The sequence below is a fragment of the Schistocerca cancellata genome, chromosome 1 (genome assembly GCF_023864275.1).
Source record: "Schistocerca cancellata isolate TAMUIC-IGC-003103 chromosome 1, iqSchCanc2.1, whole genome shotgun sequence".
Lineage (NCBI taxonomy): Eukaryota > Metazoa > Arthropoda > Insecta > Orthoptera > Acrididae > Schistocerca > Schistocerca cancellata.
Window position 1 is genome coordinate 333,270,672 of NC_064626.1, and position 25,788 is coordinate 333,296,459.

A 25,788-nucleotide genomic window follows, 5' to 3' on the forward strand; every position below is an offset into this window, starting at 1 on the left:
TATCGGAAAATCGCAGTTTAGCCCATCACTACCCCATAGACAAAACAACAGTCAAAGCAGTGGAAACATGCTGATTCTCCACCACCAAAGAAAGCAAAGACAATTCCTTCGGCGGAAAAGGTCACGGCATCAGTGTTCTGGGATACAAAGGGGATTCTATTTGTAGATTATCTCCCCACTGGGAAAACAGTTACTGGAGAATACTACGCTAACCTCCTTCACAATTTTTTACAAAAGGCCAGGTTTAGCAGGGAAGAAAGTCATCTTCCATTAAAACTATGTGCGTACGCACACATGTGTCGTTGCAATGGCAAAATTACACGAAAAAATTGTTGCCACACCCGCGTTATTCATCTGATATGGCTCCGTCAGGCTTCCATCTCTTCCCAAAACTGAAAATTTTTCTTGGTGGACGAAGATTACTTCAAACGAATAATTTATAGCCGGTGGTGACAACTATTTTGCACGCCTGGAGGGAACTCATTTTCGAGATGGGATCAAGGCACTGGAACATCGTTGGACCAAGTGCATTAATCTACGAGGAGACAACATTGAAAAATAAAAAAGTTTCAGTGATGTGAGTACTTTGGTTCTACTTCTTTCCGAGAACTTTTCAAACAACCCTTGTACTATCAGGCCGAGACTGGGCACTGTCATGGGTAACGCTAACACAAACGATCTGAGACTTTTTAGTGTTACTAAAATAACTAAATAGTAATAATCGTATATGAATATCAGCCATGAATTATGGATCGATGGAAACCTACACATAATAAGGGAGCGAAAAGTTAGATACTGAAATTTTAAAATGTCGTTATAAGTCAATAATTGTATGTGTCGCAAGTAAGAGGAATCACAGTAAACATTATTGAACATCATTATAGTGACTTAACGAAAGAGGGTGCCAATCAGGCCTAAAAGCAATACTGCACTGCAAATGGAAGAACATTAACATCAGGTATAAAAAACAAACTTGCACAATTTCCTACCGAATCGATTGCGACAGGCGATTTATTAGAAGGAACCTCGCACGGTAAATAAAATATTTTCAGTTGTAAAGATAATGTATACTACGATATTTGTTCAGTGGTGAACTGCCCTGTAAAGCACTGTGTTTTTGTGTTTATTTGACATTCAGCTTTCAGTTAACTCGATTTAAGTAAACCGAACTGTGTAGCCTTACATGTAACATTTGTGATGAAACTGGTATGAAATGCAGAGAACTCAAATCTCGTTTTCTGTGTACGAATGCGTTTCTCAATGGCTGTTCAACAGGCAACAATGAAGCCGCGCTGGCAGTATATTAAAACGTCGTGCTAGTAGCGACTTTCTTCTGTTTTTGCGATAAGTTTTATTGTAAACATCGACTTGCTTTATAGCACTGTACTTTTCCTTTCATAAATTAACGAGTGGCTTTAACATACTTCCGCGTTATTATAGATGAAAACATCTCACTATTTATTGTACAGAGAACTACCATCTCTTTCATTGTCTGTAACTGTTTATGTGTAATGACTTGTCACGCTGCACTCTCCATTGCGTGCAGAAGCTTATCACGGGCGGCGTATCACCAAGGCATACTTCATTCGCCACTGGAAAGATACAGCTTTCCTACATGATAAAAAATGACTTTGGTGCGCTAGCTTCAGTTGGTAAGATGCAACACATTACCAAAAATACACAAAATGTGAAATAGCGCGTAAAATCATTCTTCATTGCGAATTCTTCAGATTACGTTGAATGAGTACTTCACTTATAAACATCGAAAAACTATGATCAAAAATTAAAAGGTAGCTACTTCACAACCGAGCACGAATGATCGGGTATAATACATCAATTTTTTTAATGAAATCACGTGAGAAACGTTGCGTAGCGAAAAGAAAAACCCCACGCAAATCCCAAAACAGTATTTTCTTAATTTTCGTGTGCAAATAGTAAAAAGTTTTCCGAAGAAACTAATTTCAGAAAAAGATGTAGCTTTGCCTCATTTATATAAAATAATAATCCATATGACTGAAAATTCAATATCCGCTTCGGTTCTTTTGTGTTGCGGGGCGAGAAAGTTTTTTCCACAAACAGTCCGCAACAATCTATAAGTCAGGGATAACAAATTGCGATAATGAGTGTGGATAATAAATCAGTGCGTACTAGACTTAGGTATAAAATTATCTGGAAAGCCTTAGTAAACAGGGCTGTTTCTAGCATGAAAGACATTATCTAAGCAATAATTGCAACGACTGATTGAGTGCTATGCTGAAGTACTATGGCAGGGTTGACTACGAGAAAAGTAGCCCCTAAACGAAGCAGCGTGTGTCAAATCGTGTATTATGTATTCCTATGAGACATAAAAGGGAGATATTTGTAATTAGTCAAATTAGTTAAAATTTTCACACTGAAATGTGAATGTAGTGCGTGTCTTGAACTATGAACTTCATAACAATTTGCTATATAGTAATGTTTCGGATCATACATCTCACTCTTCCTGTCCAATGGACTTTGCCTTGCTGTGGAATAAAAGGATGATCTGAGTACACTGTCACGATGCCTAATTGCAGGACGAGCTGCAATGCATTATGGAGGGATTTTCTTGCAGTACTATACATAGCTGAAACCAGTGGCGGATTCAGAAAAACCTCAAGGAGGGGGCCCTAAATATGTCTTGAGCTACCTTTACCTTTACCACAATAAAAAATAAAGTCACATGCAAAGTTTAATTAAACTGATTATTCAAATATACAAAATAATGTCATCTTATGATATTAAAAACGTCACAATCGTGGTTCTCTTCCTTAAATGATGAATTCTATGCACCTATTCTTCCTGGCAAATTGGTTAATTACATCGTCAACTGGACAATCAATGCTAGGATCAGTGTTCAACAGAGCTAAGCCATTAAGTCCATCCTCCTTCATTGTCAATCTCAGCCATGTCTTTGTACTCGGCAATGTAGAAAAACTTATTTCTACTGTAGCAATAGATGCAGGTAGACAAGTAAACATTTTGTATAGCGTGTGCAAAGATAGGCAGATCTAGGACAAACAGACAACGCTTGCATAATACAATCGTGTCGACTGACAAAAGAAACGAATGAATTGCGTGCTGGCTGACCAGCGGGGCGACGCGCATGGCAATGCAGTCTGTCCCACAGGAAGGGGAAAGGGGGGGGGGGGGGCGTATGTATCTGCAACTGGCTCAAACGCATGCATCAAAATATAGTTCTCTTGCAACTTACAAGAATTAATTATCTTGGTTCTCTATATGATGTTATATGTACGTATTTTGTGCCTTGCTGTGCGAGTTTAACTTGTATTGTTGCATAGTGGTTTCGACTGCCTTGTTGATTGAACCTTCACTTGCTTTGTTGTAGTGGTAGAGAATGTTTATTCACTGACTGTTATTAATTATTTCTGGAATATTTCTTCGCCATTTCCTGCTTGAATCCTTGGAACTGGTCTGCTTGCCACTCATATGGATAGTCAAGAGAGTTTTGAGTATTCTAATGTAGATCAAGGCACTGTTTTGTCGCTTTTGCATTGAGATATGGTGCCCCATCTAACTCAAAAGCATTTCCACTGTATCGGGAATAACTGACATCTTTTTGCAAATATGAGGTGCATTCAAGTTCTAAGGCCTCCGATTTTTTTTCTCCGGACTGGAAAGAGATAGAAACATGCACATTGTTTTAAAATGAGGCCGCGTTCATTGTCAATACGTCCCAGAGATGGCAGCACCGTACGGCAGATGGAATTATACCGCCAGCAGCGAGAATGAGAACTGTTTTAAATACTTAAAATGGCGACGTTTTCCTTACTTGAACAGCATGCAATCATTCGTTTTCTGAATTTGTGTGGTGTGAAACCAATTGAAATTCATCGACAGTTGAAGGAGACATGTGGTGATGGAGTTACGGATGTGTCAAAAGTGTGTTCGTGGGTGCGACAGTTTAATGAAGGCAGAACATCATGTGACAACAAACGGAAACAACCTCGGGCTCGCACAAGCCGGTCTGATGACATGATCGAGAAAGTGGAGAGAATTGTTTTGGGGGATCGCCGAATGACTGTTGAACAGATCGCCTCCAGAGCTGTCATTTTTGTGGGTTCTGTGCACACAATCCTGCATGACGACATGAAAATGCGAAAAGTGTCATACAGGTGGGTGCCACAAATGCTGACGGACGACCACATGGCTGCCCGTGTGGCATGTTGCCAAACAATGTTGACGCACAACGACAGCACAAATGGGACTTTCTTTTCGTTGGTTGTGACAATGGATGAGACGTGGATGCCATTTTTCAATCCAGAAACAAAGCGCCAGTCAGCTCAATGGAAGCACACAGATTCACTGCCACCAAAAACATTTTGGGTAACTGCCAGTGCTGAAAAAATGATGGTGTCCATGTTTTGGGACAGCGAGGGCGTAATCCTTACCCATTGCGTTCCAAAGGGCACTACGGTAACAGGTGCATCCTACGAAAATGTTTTGAAGAACAAATTCCTTCCTGCACTGCAACAAAAACGTCCAGGAAGGGCTGCGCGTGTGCTGTTTCACCAAGACAACGCACCCGCACATCGAGCTAACGTTACGCAACAGTTTCTTCGTGATAACAACTTTGAAGTGATTCCTCATGCTCCCTATTTGCCTGACCTGGCTCCTAGTGACTTTTGGCTTTTTCCAACAATGAAAGACACTCTCCGTGGCCGCACATTCACCAGCCGTGCTGCTATTGCCTCAGTGATTTTCCAGTGGTCAAAACAGACTCCTAAAAAAGCCTTCGCCGCTGCCATGGAATCATGGCGTCAGCGTTGTGAAAAATGTGTACGTCTGCAGGGCGATTACGTCGAGAAGTAATGCCAGTTTCATCGATTTCGGGTGAGTAGTTAATTAGAAAAAAAATCGGAGGCCTTAGAACCTGAATGCACCTCGTACTTTCGGGTACGCCATAGCCCCCCCCCCCCCCCTCCCTCCCTCCTTTCCTTACAGGTCTCACTGAGAAGTGTGAGAATATAAGTACATTTACGTTCTTCAATGATCTACCGAGAACAATCAGTATTGAGCTAGGAGGTTTATTACGAATAAGTGACATAAATTATAATGTACCCTTCACCACAAATGTTCACTCGTTTCATCTAGAAACTAGAGATCATACATATGTATCTTTATCTCTGTATGGAAAACTGGAGAAAAATCACTAGTTACACTGCACGCGTTTCACGTTCGTTACTAGAGCAACAATGCATAGCGATATAGCTGCAGCATGAAGGCATGGTGGTCGTGAAGGGATGGAAAAGGGGGGAATATTAGAATGCTGCCTCTCTTCACATCTACGTTATAACGTTGTTTTTATTGTCTTAAATGTTGGATTGTTCCTAGAGTGCGGTGGACAGCGTCGTAGCAGCGAGCCAGGTCAGGCGTACAAACTGCTGTTTCGGCATGGTGGCTGGTGTTTGTCATTTCCGACAAGACCCTATATGGCTTGTGCCTGCGTGACCACGAGACTAGACTGATCAAAAAAAGTTTCGCACCACCTGGAGGTCTGCAAACGTGTGTTGACTTAAGATTCAAGGGAAACCACATAGTAAGTAGTAAGATGGTGAAAACGCTTGTTTTGAATAGTATATTATTGTGCAGGTGCAGAGGATAACTGTTAACAACGTAAAGGGACAGCAAAACCAATTTTTTACAGTCAAGATTTCTGCCTTGAGTTTGGCACTCCTCCCCCAGATTCGACACATTGGCCACTTTGTAGTTCACTGAAGGCCCGATCAGTCACAACTGCTATTTCGAAAGTGCTATGCAGAATTTGTTACATATGCATACAGAGGCTGTCCCCATTAGGATTCACAGACTGAAAAATGGGACGAAGTGAGGGAACAGAATGTAGTAGGTGTTATAAGATGCTTCAGTCAGAAGCAAAAATCGCTGCCAACAAAAATACTGATCCCACATTTCTTGATAGCAGCATAGTTTATTCACTGCCTCTGCCTGTAGATCAAACAAAACTTCAAGTGAATTTGGGTGGGGGAGGGGTGGGGGCAGAAACCTTATCTTGCCCCCCCAGCGTTTGAAGTGGGAAGGGGACAATTGGCCCTCCTGCCCTCCCCTGCCCCCCTCCTGGTTGATAAGCCGTTGACTAGTTTATACTATTATCGTCAGTTGTAGGCTTAAACAAAATTGTGCTCTTTTAAAGATTTTGAGAATACTAGGCCTGTTCACAGCAATCTTTCTCTAATTTAATTGTACAATTTCGTGAGAAATAGGTTAGTTTCAGAATTTTCAGATGCTTACAAAACTGTATTTTCCTAAGTTAGTGATACGAGTGTTCTGTATATGTAATTTAATTCGTAGCAAATCAGCGTTTGTGGTTCACGGTTCAGCCAAGGTATACATCATCCTTGAATTTCATTGTATATCAACGCACACGGTACACTTGCGTTTTTGAGACATTTCGGAAGCTACCATTGTCCTTTGCATAATCTACGAGCAATTTGGAACAAATCGGCGTTTATGATTCAGTTTGTGGGGACGTAGAACCACTGGCTCTACGTCCCCCCGACCCCCCCCCCCCCCCCCCCCCCAACAATATCGCTGCCATACAGCAGCAAGAACAACTGTACCTTTGGCAGTTCGCATTATATGTATACGCTGCGAGGATAAAAGAATACATAGTAAGTGGCGGGAGTGCGAGTGATTATTTATCGTCATAATTACCACGCCCGCTCCCCACTACTACAAGTTATTGTAGCAGATTCTCTAACGAACATATTGTATTACATCTAGCTTGCCCTTAAAGAGATGTAACCCTGTATATTATCTGCATTTATCGTAAATTAACTCTGTTTTCGAATTTGCTAACAACCATAATTAACATCAAAACGTTTTAGGAAACTAGAGATTTTTACTACAGTTTCTTGTGTTACCTTAGTAGAAATCTTGATTTATGTATCCGCTTCAATTCTTACAGGGAATTAGCAACTTTTTAGTTCAACAGATTAAAAGATACCAGTAACCAGAAAGATTAATTTAAAGTTAATCGTTCACAGCCTTGCACCCAGCTAAAATGCAGACCCACTGTGTATGCTGTTTTCAAACATAGTATGAGTTGGTTGAAGTTCGTAAGCAGTTGGAAATCATCCTGACTGCTGTCAAACTCCAAAGAGTCGTGTACCTGTGATACCTCTACCAGAGGTACCTCGAATACTATCCTCTGCTGTAAATCCTCTCTCCTTTGCAGAAAGTACAAGATCTGTCATTACCCGTTCACTTGCCCGCAAGTGTCGTGTCAGTGGCAAATCTGGACGTCCTTTACATGGTGACAGGGATCAGGGAGGACTCAGGGTATTGTACCAATCCACCTTGCCAACAAGTCTGAGGTGCTGTCTTTCACTGAAACTGAAACTGAGCCAATGGGACCCGCTTCACCTGTTTTTGGGAAGCCAGTTTTGTCTGGTGTCACGAAAAGGCAAAAGCAAAAGTGCAGTTCAAACGTATGGCATATGACAGTACCCCCGAGGGAAATGGATGCAAGGAACAGGAAAGGACAACTACAGTGTGTAAACTTCTAGATGGCAGACCTCTCCCTAGTCCTGAATCGGTAGAAGTCGGTAAACGTCGGGAGGCTTCGGTAGGCACACAGTTTCGACTGCTGCCAATATTACGTAGCTGACTGTGCTGTACAAGGTAGCCATTGTCGTCTGCTTCGGTATTGTTTTGCGCTGTACTGTTCTGCGTGTTTTTATTGTGTAGTTGTGCTAAACATTATCAAAAGGAGTGAAGAGGCAGTTGCTGGCCCATCTCGGGAGTCGCCAACAACCCCTACCGGTAGGCCTACAGTTAGAAGGAAACCAGTATTACTTAGCGATGCTCGCAAAATTATATTGCCTGTGATTGAATGCTGCAAAAGGGAAAGGGAGCAGAAAAAATTGCTTCACCCCATTTACAAATCTTCAGTGAGAGCTGCTACATTTGCAGGACAAAACATGCGTAGCATTGGAAGATTCAAACAGTTTTCCAAGAATCATCCTGGCGTATCACCACAAACGCCTGGCAAGAAAAGGTGAGTTTCCATTTCAGATATTTTGTTCGCGCGATCACTTTGAAGGAACCCTCTGTTTCGTCCGAATTACCATATATTTCATTTTTCCTTGCTACTGTATTGCTTTGTATGGAAACACCACTGGTTACTCTATTATTTCGAAACACATTCATATTACAATACATTTCCAAATTTAAAAAAGTAAAATACATGCAGTGCAGAAGGCATTTTCTTATAAATATTTCTCGCTTTTAACTTAGGAAAAGAAGTGGAAAAATCGAAGTAATGATCGATGATTTCAACCAGCGTGTAATTCGCGATACGATAGCGGAATTTTATTCAGTGCGGAAGATTGTGCCGAGCCTGCGAACACTGCTTCCAGTTCGGAGAACAACTCACCGAAGTTTCATTGCAATCGGATGAATGCTTTGTGAGCGTATAGTAGACAAACATACATACATTCATTTTTATATACCTATATAGATTTTAATGTACATGATGCTTTCAGTTTCGTTTACGAACAACATTTAAAGCGAGTTTTACTTCCAAGCCTTTCATCTGCTTTCGTGTAAGCATGACGCGCAATTTGTAGTGCCAGCACTGCAGCTGGTAGGCGTGCCTTGTCCCCCCTTCCCCTCCCCCCCTCCCCCCCCCCCCCAACGGCTCCTCACCCTCGCCAGCCAATGCTTGCTTCCTCCTCTCCCCGTACTCCCCTCACAACTCTGCGTCTTACAGTTAACACACTGTAGGTTCACTCAGTATGTATGCCTGGGGACCTCATTCAAAATGTTGAAGAGGTTGTTCCGGCAGCCATTGAGGGAAAAGGATGGAAACAACGGCAGACTGTGGCCACGTTGGAACAAATGATGCCTGTTGTCTGGGCTCCGAGATCATTCTTGCGTCTTTCCAGCGACTGGCAGAGATGGTTGAGAAGATCAGCCTAGTGTGGGGAGTTTCCATGAAGCTCACAGTTTGCATGATTGTCCTCAGAACTGATTATGGCCCTTTGGTTCTGAGTTGAGTGGAAGGACTAAACCAGAGACTTCAAATGTTCTGTGACAAGTTAGGCTGCGACTTTGTGGACTTGCACCATAGGGTTGAGAATTGTAGGGTTCTCTAAATAGGTTAGGTGTGCACTACATATCACAGGCTGCTACTCATGTAGGTCACTGTGTGTGCGGTGTGCACAAGGGCTTTTCAGATTACGTGACTCTCCATCCAATCGAGATTATGATAACTGTAGGAAACCCAGAAGTATCAATATAAGATTGAAAGAAATGCCTCCAACAGGAGAGAGTATTACAATCCTAGTACTAAACTGTTGATGCATTCCCATTAAAGCACCAGAGTTTCAAGTGCTCATGAAAAACAGTGACACTCTCATTTTACCAGGTACAGAAAGCTAGTTGAAACCTGAAATCGATAGTAGTGAGATTTTTGGCGAAAATTTCAATGTATATCAAAAGGACATGCAAATGGGAAATGGGAGTGGTGAAATTGAAGGTGCATGTGAGAATGTTTTGGCAAGACTCAGCATCAGATGTGGGCATAAAATGATAATTGGTTCCTTCTATCGCTCATCAGACTCATCTCCTGATGAAACTGAAAACCTTAGAGAAAACCTCAGTTCACTTGTACATAAGTTCCCCAATGGTACTGTAGTCAATGATGGAGACTTTCACCATCCAACAATTTATTGGGAAAATTACAGTTTTGTTAGTGGTGGGTGTGATAAGATATCCCGTGAAACTTTACTAAATGCTCTCTCTGAACATACCTAGACTAGATAGTTAGGAAATCCACTCAAGACCGAAATACAGTATATTGGATCTAATGGCAACAAGTAGACCTGACCTCTTTGAGGATGTCCGGATCAAAACTGTTATGAGTGACCATGACACGGCTGTGGCAACAATGATTACAATGAGTACAAAGGACAATTGAAATGAGCAGAAAAATATATATGTTCAGTAATATGAAAAGAAAAGTTGCTACTCACCATATAGCAGAGATGCTGAGTCGTAGATATGTCCAACACAAAGACTGTCACAAATAAGCTTTTGGCCAGCAATGCTTTTGTCAAAAATAGATGACACACACACACACACACACACACACACACACACACACACACTCGCAAATGCAACTCGTACTCACATGACTGCAGTCTCTGGCAACTGAAGCCATACAATACTACATTCTATACTGGACTTTCCATTGTTTGATGTATTTTCAGTAAATTAGATTAAAAAAAAATCAGTAGTGTCATATATCAATGGGGAACTTAAAACTTTTAGCACAAGCCACATAAAGGAATTCTGGCTCAAGCCCAAAAGAGTAGTTAACAATGTACTGGGTAGATTTGTACCCTGTACAGCAGTTCACAATGGAAGGGAACCTACATGGTGTACAGTCACTGTTAAGAAACTTCTAATGAAACAGAGATTACTGCATAATAGATGTAAAACAAAGCACAGGGCTATAACAGAGAGATGCTGAATGAAATGCATTTGTCTGTCAAGAGAGTGATGTGTGATTCCTTCAAAGGCTACTGCAGCAGAACATCATCAGGTGATATTTCACAGAACCCAAAGAAATTCTGATGATATGTAAAGGCTGTTAGTGGCACCAAAATTGTGTCAAATCCCTAGTGAATGAGACAGGAACTAAATTGAGGGTAGGCCTAACAAAGCAATAGCTGAAATGTTTAACTCTGTTTTCAAATGTTCCTTTATAAAGGAAAACCCAGGAGAATTGCCACAATTTAATTCTCATACCACTGAAAAGGTGAATGAAATAAAGGATATAGTTAGTGGTGTCGAGAAACAGCTGAAATCTTTAAAACTGAACAAAGCTCCAGGTTCTGATGAAATGGATGCCAGATTCTATACTGAGTTTGCAGCTGATTTAGCCTCTATCCTATCTATAATCTATCATAGATCCCTGAAAGAAAATATCATGCTCTATTCTTGGAGAAAGACACAGGTCACACCCATCTACAAGAAGGGTGACAGAAGTGATCCACAAAACTAATGTTCTTGACATTGGTTTGTTGTAGATTCTTGGAACATATTCTGAGCTCAAACATAATGAGTTATCTTGAACAGAATGACCTCCTCAGTGCCAACCAGCGTGAATTCCTAAAAAATTGTTCATTTGATTTGAAACCCAACTCACATGTTTCTCACATGCAGTACAGAAAGCTTTGGATCAAGGCAGTCAGGTAGATGCTGTATTTCTTGGTTTCCGAAAAGCATTTGATCCAGTACCACACCTATGTTTATTGTCAAAAGTATGAGGTATCAAGTGAAATCTGTGACTGGGTTGAGGACTTTTAGCTAGGGAGGACACAGCATGTTATCTCAGATGGAGAGTCATCGTCAGATGTAGAAGTAAGTTCATTTGTGCCCCAGGTAAGTGTGTTGGAGATGAGATGGTGGGACAGAGGGGGTGGAAGATGTTGGGTGGAGAGTGTGGGGACAGTTTGTTACCATATGTTGGGGCCAGAATAATTATGGGAGCGGAGAATTTGTTGTAAGGTTAACTCCCATCTATGCAGTTCAGAAAAGCTGGTGGTGGAAAGAAGGATCCAGATGGCTTGGGTAGTGAAGCAGGTATTGAAATGAAGTATGTTACATTCATATACATGTTGTGCCACAGGGTGGTCTATTTTACTCTTGGCCACCATTATGCAGTGGCCGTACCTGCTGGAGGGCAGCTGGTTGGTAATACCAATATAAAAAGCAGTGCTATGTTTGCAGTAGAGCTGGTAAATGATATGTCTGCATTCACAGGTGGCCTTCAAGGGGCAGGATAAACCTGTGAGAGCACTGGAATGTTGTGGACATTGGGTGGGTGATGGAACGCCAATTTAGGAGGTGTGAAAAGTATCTCGGGTAGATGACCTCCATTTCAAGGCATGATGTTAGGTAATCAAAGCCCTGGCAAATGATGTGGTTCAGTTGTTGGTACTGGGTGGTGAAGGGGGCACTCCTTTGTAGCAGATTAAAAGAAAGAATAGTCATACAGAACCTAAAGACAAATCCTGACCTAATATCCTACCGGCAGACAAAGGTTCCACCACTGTTGTAATGAATGGCACTGACAACATGGTAGAAAGCCTCCACCAGTTATCTGACTCCTCCATGTATAAACGCTGCCAGAATGATCACACCCCAGAGGTCCAACACAACCTCCAATCCCTGCTTAAAGCCTTTCCAGAAACTCTGCCCTGAATCCATTTCCATCCTTATCCCTATAACACCTCACGCAACCACCTTCTACATGCTCCCCAAAATCCACAAATCCAACAATCCTGGATGCCCCATTGTGGCTGGTTATTGTGCCCCCACTGAAAGAATTTGTAACCCCCCACATCAAACACACTACTCACTTCCTTCACTGACTCTCCACAATTCCTATCCCTTTACCTCCTGGACTTCTACTCGTCACTGATGACACCATTTCCCTATGCACCAACACCTCTCATGCCCATGGTCTTAACGGTATTGAACACTACTTCTCCCAATGTCTTTCAGACTCCATATCCACTAAGTCATTCCTCATAAACCCTACTAACTTTATCCTAACCCACAACTACTTCTCCTTTGAAGGGAATGTATACAAAAAATCTATGACTCAACCATGGGCCCCTGTATGGCACCCTCCTGTTCTCACATTTTTATGGGCCATGTAGAGGAGACCTTCCTAATCTCTGAAAACATCAAACTCCTAGTCTGCTTCAGATTCATTGAGGATATCTTCATCTGGACTCATGGTCAAGACACCCTATCTTCGTTCCTTCACAACCTTGACACCCTCTCTCTCATCTGCTTCATGTGGTCTTCCTCATCCCACCGTGCCACCTTCCTAAATGTTGACCTCCTCCTCTCTGAAGGCTCCATCTGCACCTCTGTCCACATTAAACCAACCAAAGAACAACACTACCTGCCCTTTGACACATGTCATCCCTTTCACATCAAAAATTTCTCCCTTACAGCCTGGCCAACAGGGGGTGGCGTATCTACATGACAAGAACTACCTTGCTCAGTATAGTGAGGGTCTCACCAAGGCCTTCACAGACACACACTACCCCTCAAACCTGGTCTGCAAACAGACCTCCTGTGCCATTTCTCCACACACCTCCAGTCCTCCCACCACCCCCAAGAACCAGCCCCAAAGGAGTGTCCACTTCATCACTCAGTACTATCCCAGAATGGAACAACTGAACCACATCCTTCGCCAAGGCTTTGATTACCTACCATCACACCCTGAAATTAGGAGTCATCCTACCCAAGATACTTTCCACTCCTCCTAAAGTGGTGTTCTGTCACCCACCCAACCTCCACAAAATCCTAGTCCACCCCTATACCATTTCCAATCCCAACCCCTTGCCACAGGGATCATATCCTTGTGGAACACTCAGGTGCAAGACCTGCCCAATCCACCCACTTAGCACTTCCTATTCCAGTCCTGTCACAGGTTTATCCTACCACTTGATGGTCCAGGCCACCTGTAAATGCAGCCATATCATTTATCAGCTCTGCTGCAATTATTGCACTGCTTTTTATATTGATATGAAACCAGCTGTCCACCAGCATGAATGGCCTAGGGTAAATAGTGGACAAGAGCAGAGTAGATCACCCTGTGATGCAACATGCAGCTGAAAAAAACATACTTGATTTCAATGGCTGCTTCACTACCAGAGCCATCTGGATCCTTCCCTCCACCACTAGCTTTTCTGAATTGCTCAGCTGGGAGTTACCCTTACACCACATTCTCTGCTCCTATAATTATGCTGGCCTCAACATACGGTAATGTACTGTCCCCACACCCTCCACTCTCCTAGCATCTCCTCCCCATTCACATCTCCCACCCCATTTTTCGCACTTCTTCCAGTGTACCCACCCACCTTTCCCTGCTCATCTCCTTCACTCCTTTTTTCCCCACCTCCCTGCTCACAACCTCCTGACATTGTGCCTATTGGCATTCGAGTCCTGCACATCCTGCATTGATCACTCTCCCCACCCATACACTACTATCCCTTCTCCTTCACCTTCCTCATCCCCTCCAGATTGCTGCTTGCTCCCATGAGATAGTTGCATTCTGGCCCAAGTTGGTGGGGTTGGCAGTCATGTGTGCATAAGGTGCGCTTGCTTGTGCATATGACTGGTGTGTGTTTCACTTTTGCTGATGAATGATGTGGCTGAAAACTTTACATAAGTGTCTTTTAATTGCGCCTGTGTGCAAACTTATGTTTCTTCTTTATGGTATGTAGCAATTTGTCTTTTCATACATTGTTAAAACGTGATAATGGTTTTTCCAACCGTAGGATGAGATGAAATCTTGTGTTTATTTTACTGTACATAGATAGGCACACCCCCCATGAACCATGGACCTTGCCGTTGGTGGGGAGGCTTGCGTGCCTCAGCGATACAGATGGCCGTACCGTAGGTGCAACCACAACGGAGGGGTATCTGTTGAGAGGCCAGACAAACATGTGGTTCCACAAGAGGGGCAGCAGCCTTTTCAATAGTTGCAGGGGCAACAGTCTGGATGATTGACTGATCTGGCCTTGTAACATTAAACAAAACGGCCTTGCTGTGCTGGTACTGCGAACGGCTGAAAGCAAGGGGAAACTACAGCAGTAATTTTTCCCGAGGACATGCAGCTCTACTGTATGATTAAATGATGATGGCGTCCTCTTGGGTAAAATATTCCGGAGGTAAAATAGTCCCCCATTCGGATCTCCGGGCGGGGACTACTCAGGAGGACATCGTTATCAGGAGAAAGAAAACTGGCGTTCTACGGATCGGAGCGTGGAATGTCAGATCCCTTAATCGGGCAGGTAGGTTAGAAAATTTAAAAAGGGAAATGGATAGGTTAAAGTTAGATATAGTGGGAATTAGTGAAGTTCAGTGGCAGGAGGAACAAGACTTTTGGTCAGGTGATTACAGGGTTATAAATACAAAATCAAATAGGGGTAATGCAGGAGTAGGTTTAATAATGAATAAAAAAATAGGAGTTCGGGTTAGCTACTACAAACAGCATAGTGAACGCATTATTGTGGCCAAGATAGACACAAAGCCCACGCCTACTACAGTAGTACAAGTTTATATGCCAACTACCTCTGCAGATGATGAAGAAATAGGTGAAATGTATGACGAGATAAAAGAAATTATTCAGATAGTGAAGGGAGACGAAAATTTAATAGTCATGGGTGACTGGAATTCGTCAGTAGGAAAAGGGAGAGAAGGAAACATAGTAGGTGAATATGGATTGGGGGGAAGGAATGAAAGAGGAAGCCGCCTAGTAGAATTTTGCACAGAGCATAACTTAATCATAGCCAACACTTGGTTCAAGAATCATAAAAGAAGGTTGTATACCTGGAAGAATCCTGGAGATACTAAAAGGTATCAGATAGATTATATAATGGTAAGACAGAGATTTAGGAACCAGGTTTTAAATTGTAAGACATTTCCTGGGGCAGATGTGGATTCTGACCACAATCTATTGGTTATGAACTGCAGATTGAAACTGAAGAAACTGCAAAAAGGTGGGAATTTAAGGAGATGGGACCTGGATAAACTGAAAGAACCAGAGATTGCACAGAGTTTCAGGGAGAGCGTAAGGGAACAATTGACAGGAATGGGGGAAAGAAATACAGTAGAAGAAGAATAGGTAGCTCTGAGGGATGAAGTAGTGAAGGCAGCAGAGGATCAAGTAGGTAAAAAGACGAGGGCTAATAGAAATCCTTGGGTAACAGAAGAAATATTGAATTTAATTGATGAAAGGAGAAAATATAAAAATGCAGTAAATGAAGCAGGCAAAAAGGAATACAAACGTCTCAAAAATGATATCGACAGGAAGTTCAAAATGGCTAAGCAGGGATGGCTAGAGGACAAATGTAAGGATATAGAGGCTTGTCTCACTAGGGGTAAGATAGATACTGCCTACAGGAAAATTAAAGAAACCTTTGGAGAGAATAGAACCACTTGTATGAATATCAAGAGCTCAGATGGCAACCCAGTTCTAAGCAAAGAAGGGAAGGCAGAAAGGTGGAAGGAGTATATAGAGGGTTTATACAAGGGCGATGTACTTGAGGACAATATTATGGAAATGGAAGAGGATGTAGATGGAGACGAAATGGGAGATAAGATACTGCGTGAAGAGTTTGACAGAACACTGAAAGACCTAAGTCGAAACAAGGCCCCGGGAGTAGACAACAATCCATTTGAACTACTGATGGCCTCGGGAGAGCCAGTCATGACAAAACTCTACCATCTGGTGAGCAAGATGTATGAGACAGGCGAAATACCCTCAGACTTCAAGAAGAATATAATAATTCCAATCCCAAAGAAAGCAGGTGTTGACAGATGTGATAATTACCGAACTATCAGTTTAATAAGTCACAGCTGCAAAATACTAACGCAAATTCTTTACAGACGAATGGAAAAACTGGTAGAAGCCGACCTCGGGGAAGATCAGTTTGGATTCCGTAGAAATGTTGGAACACGTGAGGCAATACTGACCTTACGACTTATCTTAGAAGAAAGATTAAGAAAAGGCAAACCTACGTTTCTAGCATTTGTAGACTTGGAGAAAGCTTTTGACAATGTTAACTGGAATACTCTCTTTCAAATTCTAAAGGTGGCAGGGGTAAAATACAGGGAGCGAAAGGCTATTTACAGTTTGTACAGAAACCAGATGGCAGTTATAAGAGTCGAGGGGCATGAAAGGGAAGCAGTGGTTGGGAAGGGAGTAAGACAGGGTTGTAGCCTCTCCCCGATGTTATTCAATCTGTATATTGAGCAAGCAGTAAAGGAAACAAAAGAAAAATTCAGTGTAGGTATTAAAATTCATGGAGAAGAAGTAAAAACTTTGAGGTTCGCCGATGACATTGTAATTCTGTCAGAGACAGCAAAGGACTTGGAAGATCAGTTGAACGGAAAGGACAGTGTCTTGAAAGGAGGATATAAGATGAACATCAACAAAAGTAAAATGAGGATAATGGAATGTAGTCAAATTAAGTCGGGTGATGCTGAGGGAATTAGATTAGGAAATGAGAAACTTAAAGTAGTAAAGGAGTTTTGCTATTTAGGGAGTAAAATAACCGATGATAGTTGAAGTAGAGAGGATATAAAATGTAGACTGGCAATGGCAAGGAAAGCGTTTCTCAAGAAGAGGAATTTGTTAACATCGAGTATAGATTTAAGCGTCAGGAAGTCGTTTCTGAAAGTATTTGTATGGAGTGTAGCCATGTATGGAAGTGAAACATGGACGATAACTAGTTTGGACTAGAAGAGAATAGAAGCTTTCGAAATGTGGTGCTACAGAAGAATGCTGAAGATAATGTGGGTGGATCACGTAACTAATGAGGAGTTATTGAATAGGATTGGGGAGAAGAGAAGTTTGTGGCACAACTTGACTAGAAGAAGGGATGGGTTGGTAGGACATGTTTTGAGGCATCAAGGGATTACAAATTTAGCATTGGAGGGCAGTGTGGAGGGTAAAAATCGTAGAGGGAGACCAAGAGATGAATACACTAAGCAGATTCAGAAGGATGTAGGTTGCAGTAGATACTGGGAGATGAAGAAGCTTGCACAGGATAGAGTAGCATGGAGAGCTGCATCAAACCAGTCTCAGGACTGAAGACCACAACAACAACAGTTAGGCACTGTGATGAAGAAAAAAATCCTTGTAATGAGCATTATTGGCATTGTCTGCTTGAAGTTCTTTTTATTTGGTGGCATTACATACATCCTTTTCTTGGATAACTGTTTTATTTCTGGTATTACATGAGCCATACATGATTACCTCCAGTGACTAATCAAATTCATGTCAATTTAAATCTCTAGCTACTCTATTCCTTGTTTGCATCTCAGACAGTATTTCTGGTAGTCAGCATGGACACAATATCTGATAGTGTAAGCATTCTGCAGGCATTTCATAAAGAACATTTCTTGAATTTCCAGGAAGCTGATTAGGTAATGTTCAAATAATAGAACTTCTGTATTCGGAATTTTTTGCACCAAGTTTCTAAACCAAGTTTTGGTGATGAAAGATTGTCTTCCACATTGTCATAAATTCATAATTCATTTATCTGTTGGTGAGCTTCACTGCTTTCACATCATTTGCACATGGAAAATAAATCACTGTGCATGTTTCTCGCAAAGAAAATAAGTCACAGGATATATTTCACTCTTGCTTGGATTTTCAACTGGTGGAGGCATTTTAAATAACCACACTTAAACAGAAACATGGATGAGTGCTCCTATTATGGTGTTTGCAGGCAGCCAATAGTTGTGGGTGCTCAGCAGTCACATGCAAATCACAAAAGCAGTGCTTCAGCAGTTGCAGTTAAAAACCTAACCTAATTTAAACAAACATAACTCATACTTTAAAAAGTATTCTTATTGTTTGCTACGTCTGAATAAATACTATATTTACTTTACAGAATTTCCCCACAAGATATTTTTATAAGACAACTGAGAGTGAAATTTTTTCAAGTAAGCAAATACTTTATTTTTAATTTTCTTTTTAGTTGGTAGAGATTCTCCGTAGGTCATTTTTATGTATTTATTGTTATTAATAAACATAATTGATCATCCAGTGACTTCATACCAGAACTGCTAGACATCATACACCTTCAGTGTATGAAATGTGTGACAGAGAAATATAAAACTGTGACTATGAAAGAAAAATATAAAAGTATGAGTATGAACTAGTTTTCATAATGAATAGTACCTTCATCAAAGAGAAGAGAGGGATAGGTTGGTGCAGGCTAAAAAGAAAGGGTAGTCCACTCAGCCCCAGGATGAGACAGATCCACTACAAAAGAACTAGTGGCTCCAAAAAACTTGGTAGCATGTAACTTTTACATTTATATGAGTCTGTTCACAGTACTTCCAGTGACTATGAAGGACAGTTCACAATTTGTAATATTCTCTGATGACATATATCTACTAACCAAGGGTACAAAGTCAAACTTACAAGGGATAACTCTGCTAATATCTGGTAGAATATCCTCTGCCCTTGATGGGTCACACATTTTGTTAGAAGAAACATGAAGTATTGCTGCTTAAAATTCGTAGATACACTCAGATAGGAATTTCAGCTACCGAAATAATTTAACTAAAAGCAATTATAGTTCATCCATACAGAAGCCTGAGAGTGGACTTATGTATATTCCTATGGAAACTAAATAGTGCACTCAGTAAACTTAAAACTAATAAGAAAAGTCTAATGGTATGTGGTAATTTTAATGTAAATTTCCAGGAAAACACACATCGTAAGCAGAATTTGGTGACCAACCTTGCAATGCAAAGCTTACGGGTTATAAACTTTCTGTCTAAAATTACAAAAATCATATGTACCAATATTTATAAATTCAGAAAATAATGACTTCCATGTTGGAACCATTCATACAGTATAGAGTGAACATAATGGGTAGTATATTCCTTTGTAGAATGCCAAAAACCACATGCAAACAGAAGTAGTTAAAGAAGAGCTAATCCTAAGTGAACAAAATATAAGTACCTTCAGACAACTGTTAGCTAAGGAAACAAGGAGTGCATTATGTGAGCATGGCAGTACATATGAAAAGCCCAACATATTTGTGGAAATATTTACTAACTACTATGAAACTGTATTCCCAATGAAGAAACACAGACTAAGATCTAATAACAAAAACAAGTCTTGGATAACAACTGGAAATAACACTGTAAGGAAGAAAAAAAAAAGAGAGACAGACAGAAAGAGAGAGAGAGGAGGAGAAAAGTATTAGATATTATAAACACACAGTGAGTGTATGATCAGTTTCAAGCTTACTGCAGAAAATACAAGACAACACTCAAAAGAGCTGCTAAGGAAGCAAAAATGAAGGCAGATGACTTTTATATATAATCTGCTGCAAATAAGACAAAATCTATGTGGAAAGTCACGAAATGACAGACAAATAATGTCATTACCAGAAATGCCAATATCAAGCTATGTCAAAATGAGGAGAAAATGACAGACCAAAGGAAAGTAGCAAACTTCTTCAACGACTATTTTACAAATATAAGTGGGCAACTAATAAGCAGCGCTGTTTTAAAAGCTATTAATGAAAAACAGCAAACAGCAGGTATACTTTTATGTGTAACCAAAGCGTTTGACATGGTAAACCACAGAACTCTTCTAAACAAGCTTGAATGCCATGGCATTAGGCGATTAACAAATGAATGGATTCATTCATTTCTCAGTGACCACAAGCAAAAAGTATGCATTATGTATGTAGATGAAAAAACACAAATAATCATCTGATTCTAATTCTGATTCTGATTCTGAAGAATCCTGTCACCTATGGGGTACCTAAAAGGTAAGTAATAGGACCTCTTCTTTTCCTAACATATAGCAATGATTTGGATGTACATGTTCAATCACACAAAATGATTCTATTTGCTGGTGACACACCAATATTAGTAAAAGCAGCAAAAAATAATGATATACAACCTAAAGTAAGCTCTGTTCAAATCAACTATAAATGATTTGCAATGAATCAGCTTATAATAAACAACAAAAAAACAGTAGCATTAGATTTCCATAACCCTCAAAACAAAACCCAGCATTACCCAGATATCACCACAACCAACAACCCTTCACTAATAAAGAATTAACTGAATTTCTTGTATTTTGGATTCAGAGCGAGCTAAAATGAGACAAACTTATCGAACATCTTAACGTCAAGCTGAATACAGGCTATTATCTTTTAAGGACTCTAAAAGGATGTAACTGTCTAGTGTGCATATTTGATTATACACCTGAAATACAGACTCAAATTCAGGGGGAATTCACCAGCATCTCAGGGACCCCCAGAATCCAAAAAAGAGCCTTTAGAATTATTGCAAGGAGCAGAACTAGACAGTGATGTAAATATTTAGAACACTGAAAGTGCTACCACTACCTAGCATGTTTATTCTTAACATGCTAATGTATGTTAAAACAAATGTAATCAGAAATGATAACAGTATTAGAAAAAAATGTGGCTTACATAATCACAACACTAGATTATAATATAATTTTCATTTACTCCCAGCTAACACTAGTTTAAATAAGAAAGGTACATGCTACTTGGGAGTATAATTATTCAACAAGTTGCCAAATTATATAAAATGTATGCTAAATATTAATACTTTTGAAAGATATGTTAGAAAATATCTACAGTGCTACAGTGCAGTCTGCACTAATCCAAATAAATAAGCATTTTGCTTATTATACTCTCCAAACTAATAAAACTCAATAAATATTGCCTCCTTTTGTTCTTTGTTCACTGTTGAGTATTAGCAGAAACTAGTGTTGCAGCATGGATCACTGGCACTACAAAACACTTTCTTGGGCACAATCTTATTTTTTTGGGATTTATATTCTTTTCCATTGTTTCTGAACCTCTTCCTTTCATTATCCTTCTACTCACTTTATTTACAAATTCTTATTTTTACATGTACTGTTGCACTTTTCTCATGAGTAACAGTAAAACAACACCTATTGCTGCCATCTTGGTAACATTTGAACAACATTTGAGAAATGCTTTCTAATTGTCTTTATGAAACCAAGTTAACTAATGAGACAAATCGTCTCACAAGACACTGAGATACTATTGGCATGGGTCTCTTTTCCACTGGGAATGTGTCAGTCCTGAATAACAGCAAATATAATATGCCCTCTTTAAAGGAACGGGCACATGCCACTATGCTAGAAGTTCACACTTACCATACTAGATGGCATCAGCTGTCTTCCTGTACCAAAATCACAAAATTACCATGCAAGTGGCATGTGCCTCTTTCCCACTGGGTCCCTCAATTACAAGCCAACTCTTCTATTGTTTAGCATCTCAAAAAATTTAGACAATGTCTTCCACACTTACAGGCTTTATGCAAATTACCATATTCTGTGCACAGAACAATATGGGTTTAGGAGGAGCTGCTCAGCCAATACTGCTATCTATGAATTCTTGTGTGGAATTTACCAGAAAGTGTACAGTGGCAAATACATTACTGATGTATGCCTTGAATTGTCAAGAGTATTCAGTTTTATTCATCATGAAGCACTACTACAGAAATTAAATCAACTAGGCATTCAGGCATACTTAATGACTGGGTCAGGTCCTATCTCTGAGGACATAACCAGACAGTGGAAATATAACACACTGAATGCAACAAAACTGCAAACAGTTACTCAGATTACAAGAGATGAAATTTGATGTTCCCAAAGATTCAGTAGTGGGACCAGTGCTGTTCCTGTCTATGTAAATGACCTAAAGTCAAATATACATTGTCAAAATGTGTACTAGTTTCTGATGACACAAGCCTTCTCATCAGCAGAAAAACAGAAAACTTACTACAAGAAAAAATAATAAAAACAGTGGGCAGCTTAACAAAATGATTCATATACAATGAGCTAATCAGAAATAAAGAAAAAACTGTAACACTTACCTTCTATAAACTCAAGGAAAAGGTCTGGCAGATTATAATATCTAGTTTCAAAGAAAGTTGTAAACAGGGCTGACCTGACAAATTTTCCCACTTTGATTCAAGAAAATGTTAGGTGGGGAACTTATACTGAGAGCCTCGTAAAACAGTTGAGCACATCCTTCTGTATGATGAGGATCCTTGAGAGCTGCTGCAGCAAAGACTGACGAAAAAGTGTGTACTATGCAAATATCCAGTTACTCCTGAAGTATGGAGTCATTTTCAGTGGAGCTTCTCCAAACAGCATTAAGCAATTCAGAATGCAAAGAGGAATCATAGAAGGTACCACACACAGAAAATCTTGCAAACCAGTCTTTAAAAACTGCAAATCCTTCCATTCTCACGCTGCATATATACGAAACCATAGTATTCATAATGCAGAATGTGACTGATAATCCTGCACTCTTCCTCAAAAATGAATATGTACAATCCTACAATATAATGTAAAAAATGGGTCTCTATAAGCACCAAACAAAACTAAGCTCTGCCAAATAGTAGTTGTGTATCTTGGAAAGAAAGATATTTAGAACATTACCAAATAACATATAGTCAATAAACAGTACTGCAGGATTCAAAGCTGCAGTGAAGGCACATATGACTGACTACTCCTTCTATAGCCTGAAAGAGTTCTTTGGTAAATAATAATAATATACCAGTATTATGCATTGAAACCATAACAGCATTGTAACCTCTGAATGAATACCATTAGTAATATACCAATAATCTGTATTGCAACCAGAAGTACTCAAAAAATCAGTCACAAAATCTGTTCTCATACATGTATATTATGCTTACTTCCATTCTACATTACAGTAAGGAATCATATTTTGGGGGGACTCACCTGGAGCTAGATATATTTTCAAAATGCAAAAACAGGCAATACGCATAATATGTAATCTAAGACATAACGAATCATGCAGACAACATTTCAAAACAAATGGCATTATGACACTGCCCTCTGCTTACATTTATAATATCGTCTCATTTCTCGAGTCATACCTGTTAAACAATGACTGCACACTAAAATTCAATGGAGATATTCATAACTATGCAACAAGGCAGCAATCTGACCTACATATGATTCAGTCCAGAACTACCTGCTACCAAAAAAGTGTTTTAAATGTTGGGATACAAATGTATAATAATTTACCCAATGAAATCAAAGCAACAAAGAACCCAAGAGCCTTCTCACATAAGTTAAAAAATATCTCTTGTACCATTGTTTTTATGCAGTTGATCATTTTTTTGAAAGGGGTTAAAAATGTAAACAATATGAGAAATGTTCAATTAGGTCTGAAAATTATATACTGTGCATGTCTATGAAATATACTGGATTATTATATACTGTGCATGTCTATGAAATACACTGGACTACTTTACTATTACATTTGTATTGGGTGTTTGTATTTTACCATACAACATTTGTATTTACTGTTTTGTTAAAGACAGCTAACTTCCTCATTGCAAAATAATGTAAAATCAATTTATTAAATATTACTTGTAAATATGTTCCCTTGACCTGTCCAATATCGTATGTACAACCTTACAATTCTATGATTTGTATTAACTGCTTTGTTTAAGATAGATAATTTCCTTGCTACAAAATAATGTAAACATCAATTTGTAAAAATTTGTATTAACTGTTTTGTTTAAGATAGATAATTTCTTTGCTACAAAATAATGTAAAAATCAATTTGTAAAAATTACTTGTAAATAGCTCTCTTGACCTATACAATATCATATGTACAACTGTACAGTACTATGATTGCCTGGATCAATAAAAATACAATACAATACAATACAAGTATTGAATGATATTTTATAATGATAGAAACAGTACCGTGTTAATTGATGTTCTATCTCTTACTATACATTTTATGTACCCACAAGAACTCATGGACATTTAAATAAATAAAGTAATTTGACTGGTTCACAGGAAATGGATTAAGTCTTAATAAGACAAAGGTTCATGTTATGCAATTTCAAACAAACAAAACAACCTATTATTAGTAGATGCAGACATCAATGGTAATCTATTAAATGAAATACTGTGTAATATTCCTCAGTTTCCAAATGTATGATGAGTTAAAATGGAGTCAACACATTGAAAACTAACAAAGAGGCTAAGTTGAGCAGGTTTTAATATTAGAAGTATCTTTCTGTGTGTTTACCTCTGGTTATGATGTTACATTATTTTGGATGTTTTTGTGCTCTGTTGTCTTATAATAATGGTCTTCTGAAGCAGTGGATACTGGATGAAATATTTCTTCAGAAAGAAGTTAGTAAAATACTGTGTTAAGTAAATAATCAAACATCTTACAAAGGTGTATTTAAGAACATTTGTTTCAGTGCTGTAATCATCTCATGGAATGCTAAAAGCTTAAAAGGTATATTACTAAAAGATTTATATATGTTTTTGTTTCTAATAAGAGAGAGAGAGAGAGAGAGAGAGAGGGAGAGAGAGAGAGAGAGAGAGAGAGAGAGAGAGGGAGAGAGTAGCTAATCAGTGAATAATTCAAACACACTTATAATTTTTTTTTTTTGGAGTTTTTTGTCTTGTTTCCTTTCAATACTTCTTTAACATCTATAAAGAAGAATACAGAACAGACTCACATTTCAGACAGCAACTTCTTAACAACCTTCAGTTTGGTTTTTGGATGGCTACTGTGTAAATAGATTCAAACATGACCTCACACATGTAGATTTAGGGATACTAAAGCAATGGCAGCTGTACATCACTGTGTGTGTAAATTGCTTTTTGGTAAGCTCCTGATACCACTTTCTTACTGTACATATTTACATTTCTCAGACTTACCAAAGATTGCTGGAAAAGTAATATTATTGTAAAGAGACTATGTCTAGAAACCATTTCTGTACTGTTGATGCAACAGATCCTGTGAAACTATACAGAAATTGTGATTTAATTTTATATAGCACACACAGCAGTAGATTTTATACACCAGTATAGTTACAGATGCCATATCAGTACTTCAGTATGATAAGATTCTTAAACTGTAATTACAGAATAGTGCTTCTGGAGATTATCAGTGCTTGTAAAGTTTGCATAAGGTTTTTACAAACAGTTATCAATTTATCAGTTTATCTGCACAGCAGATTACAGAGTAGTCATTTGTCAAACACAAACTACATTACATTTACAATATTATTAAATTTTTATGATCTATTTGAATTAGTGAATTGCAAGTAATTCAAAGAGTCAATACATGAAACATACCACTATTTGCA

General features: G+C 39.3%; 1 protein-coding gene across 1 annotated transcript in view; it reads right to left on the reverse strand.

The window, feature by feature from the left end:
* The window catches only part of LOC126161345 (esterase FE4-like), a 149,195-nt gene extending 123,737 nt beyond the window's left edge, over positions 1-25,458 (reverse strand). The window contains exon 1 of the mRNA XM_049917114.1: positions 25,358-25,458. Within this exon, the coding sequence (XP_049773071.1) occupies positions 25,358-25,411 (54 nt within the window). The 5' untranslated portion in view covers positions 25,412-25,458. The remainder of the gene's footprint in view (positions 1-25,357) is intronic.
* Positions 25,459-25,788: the final 330 nt, after the last annotated feature.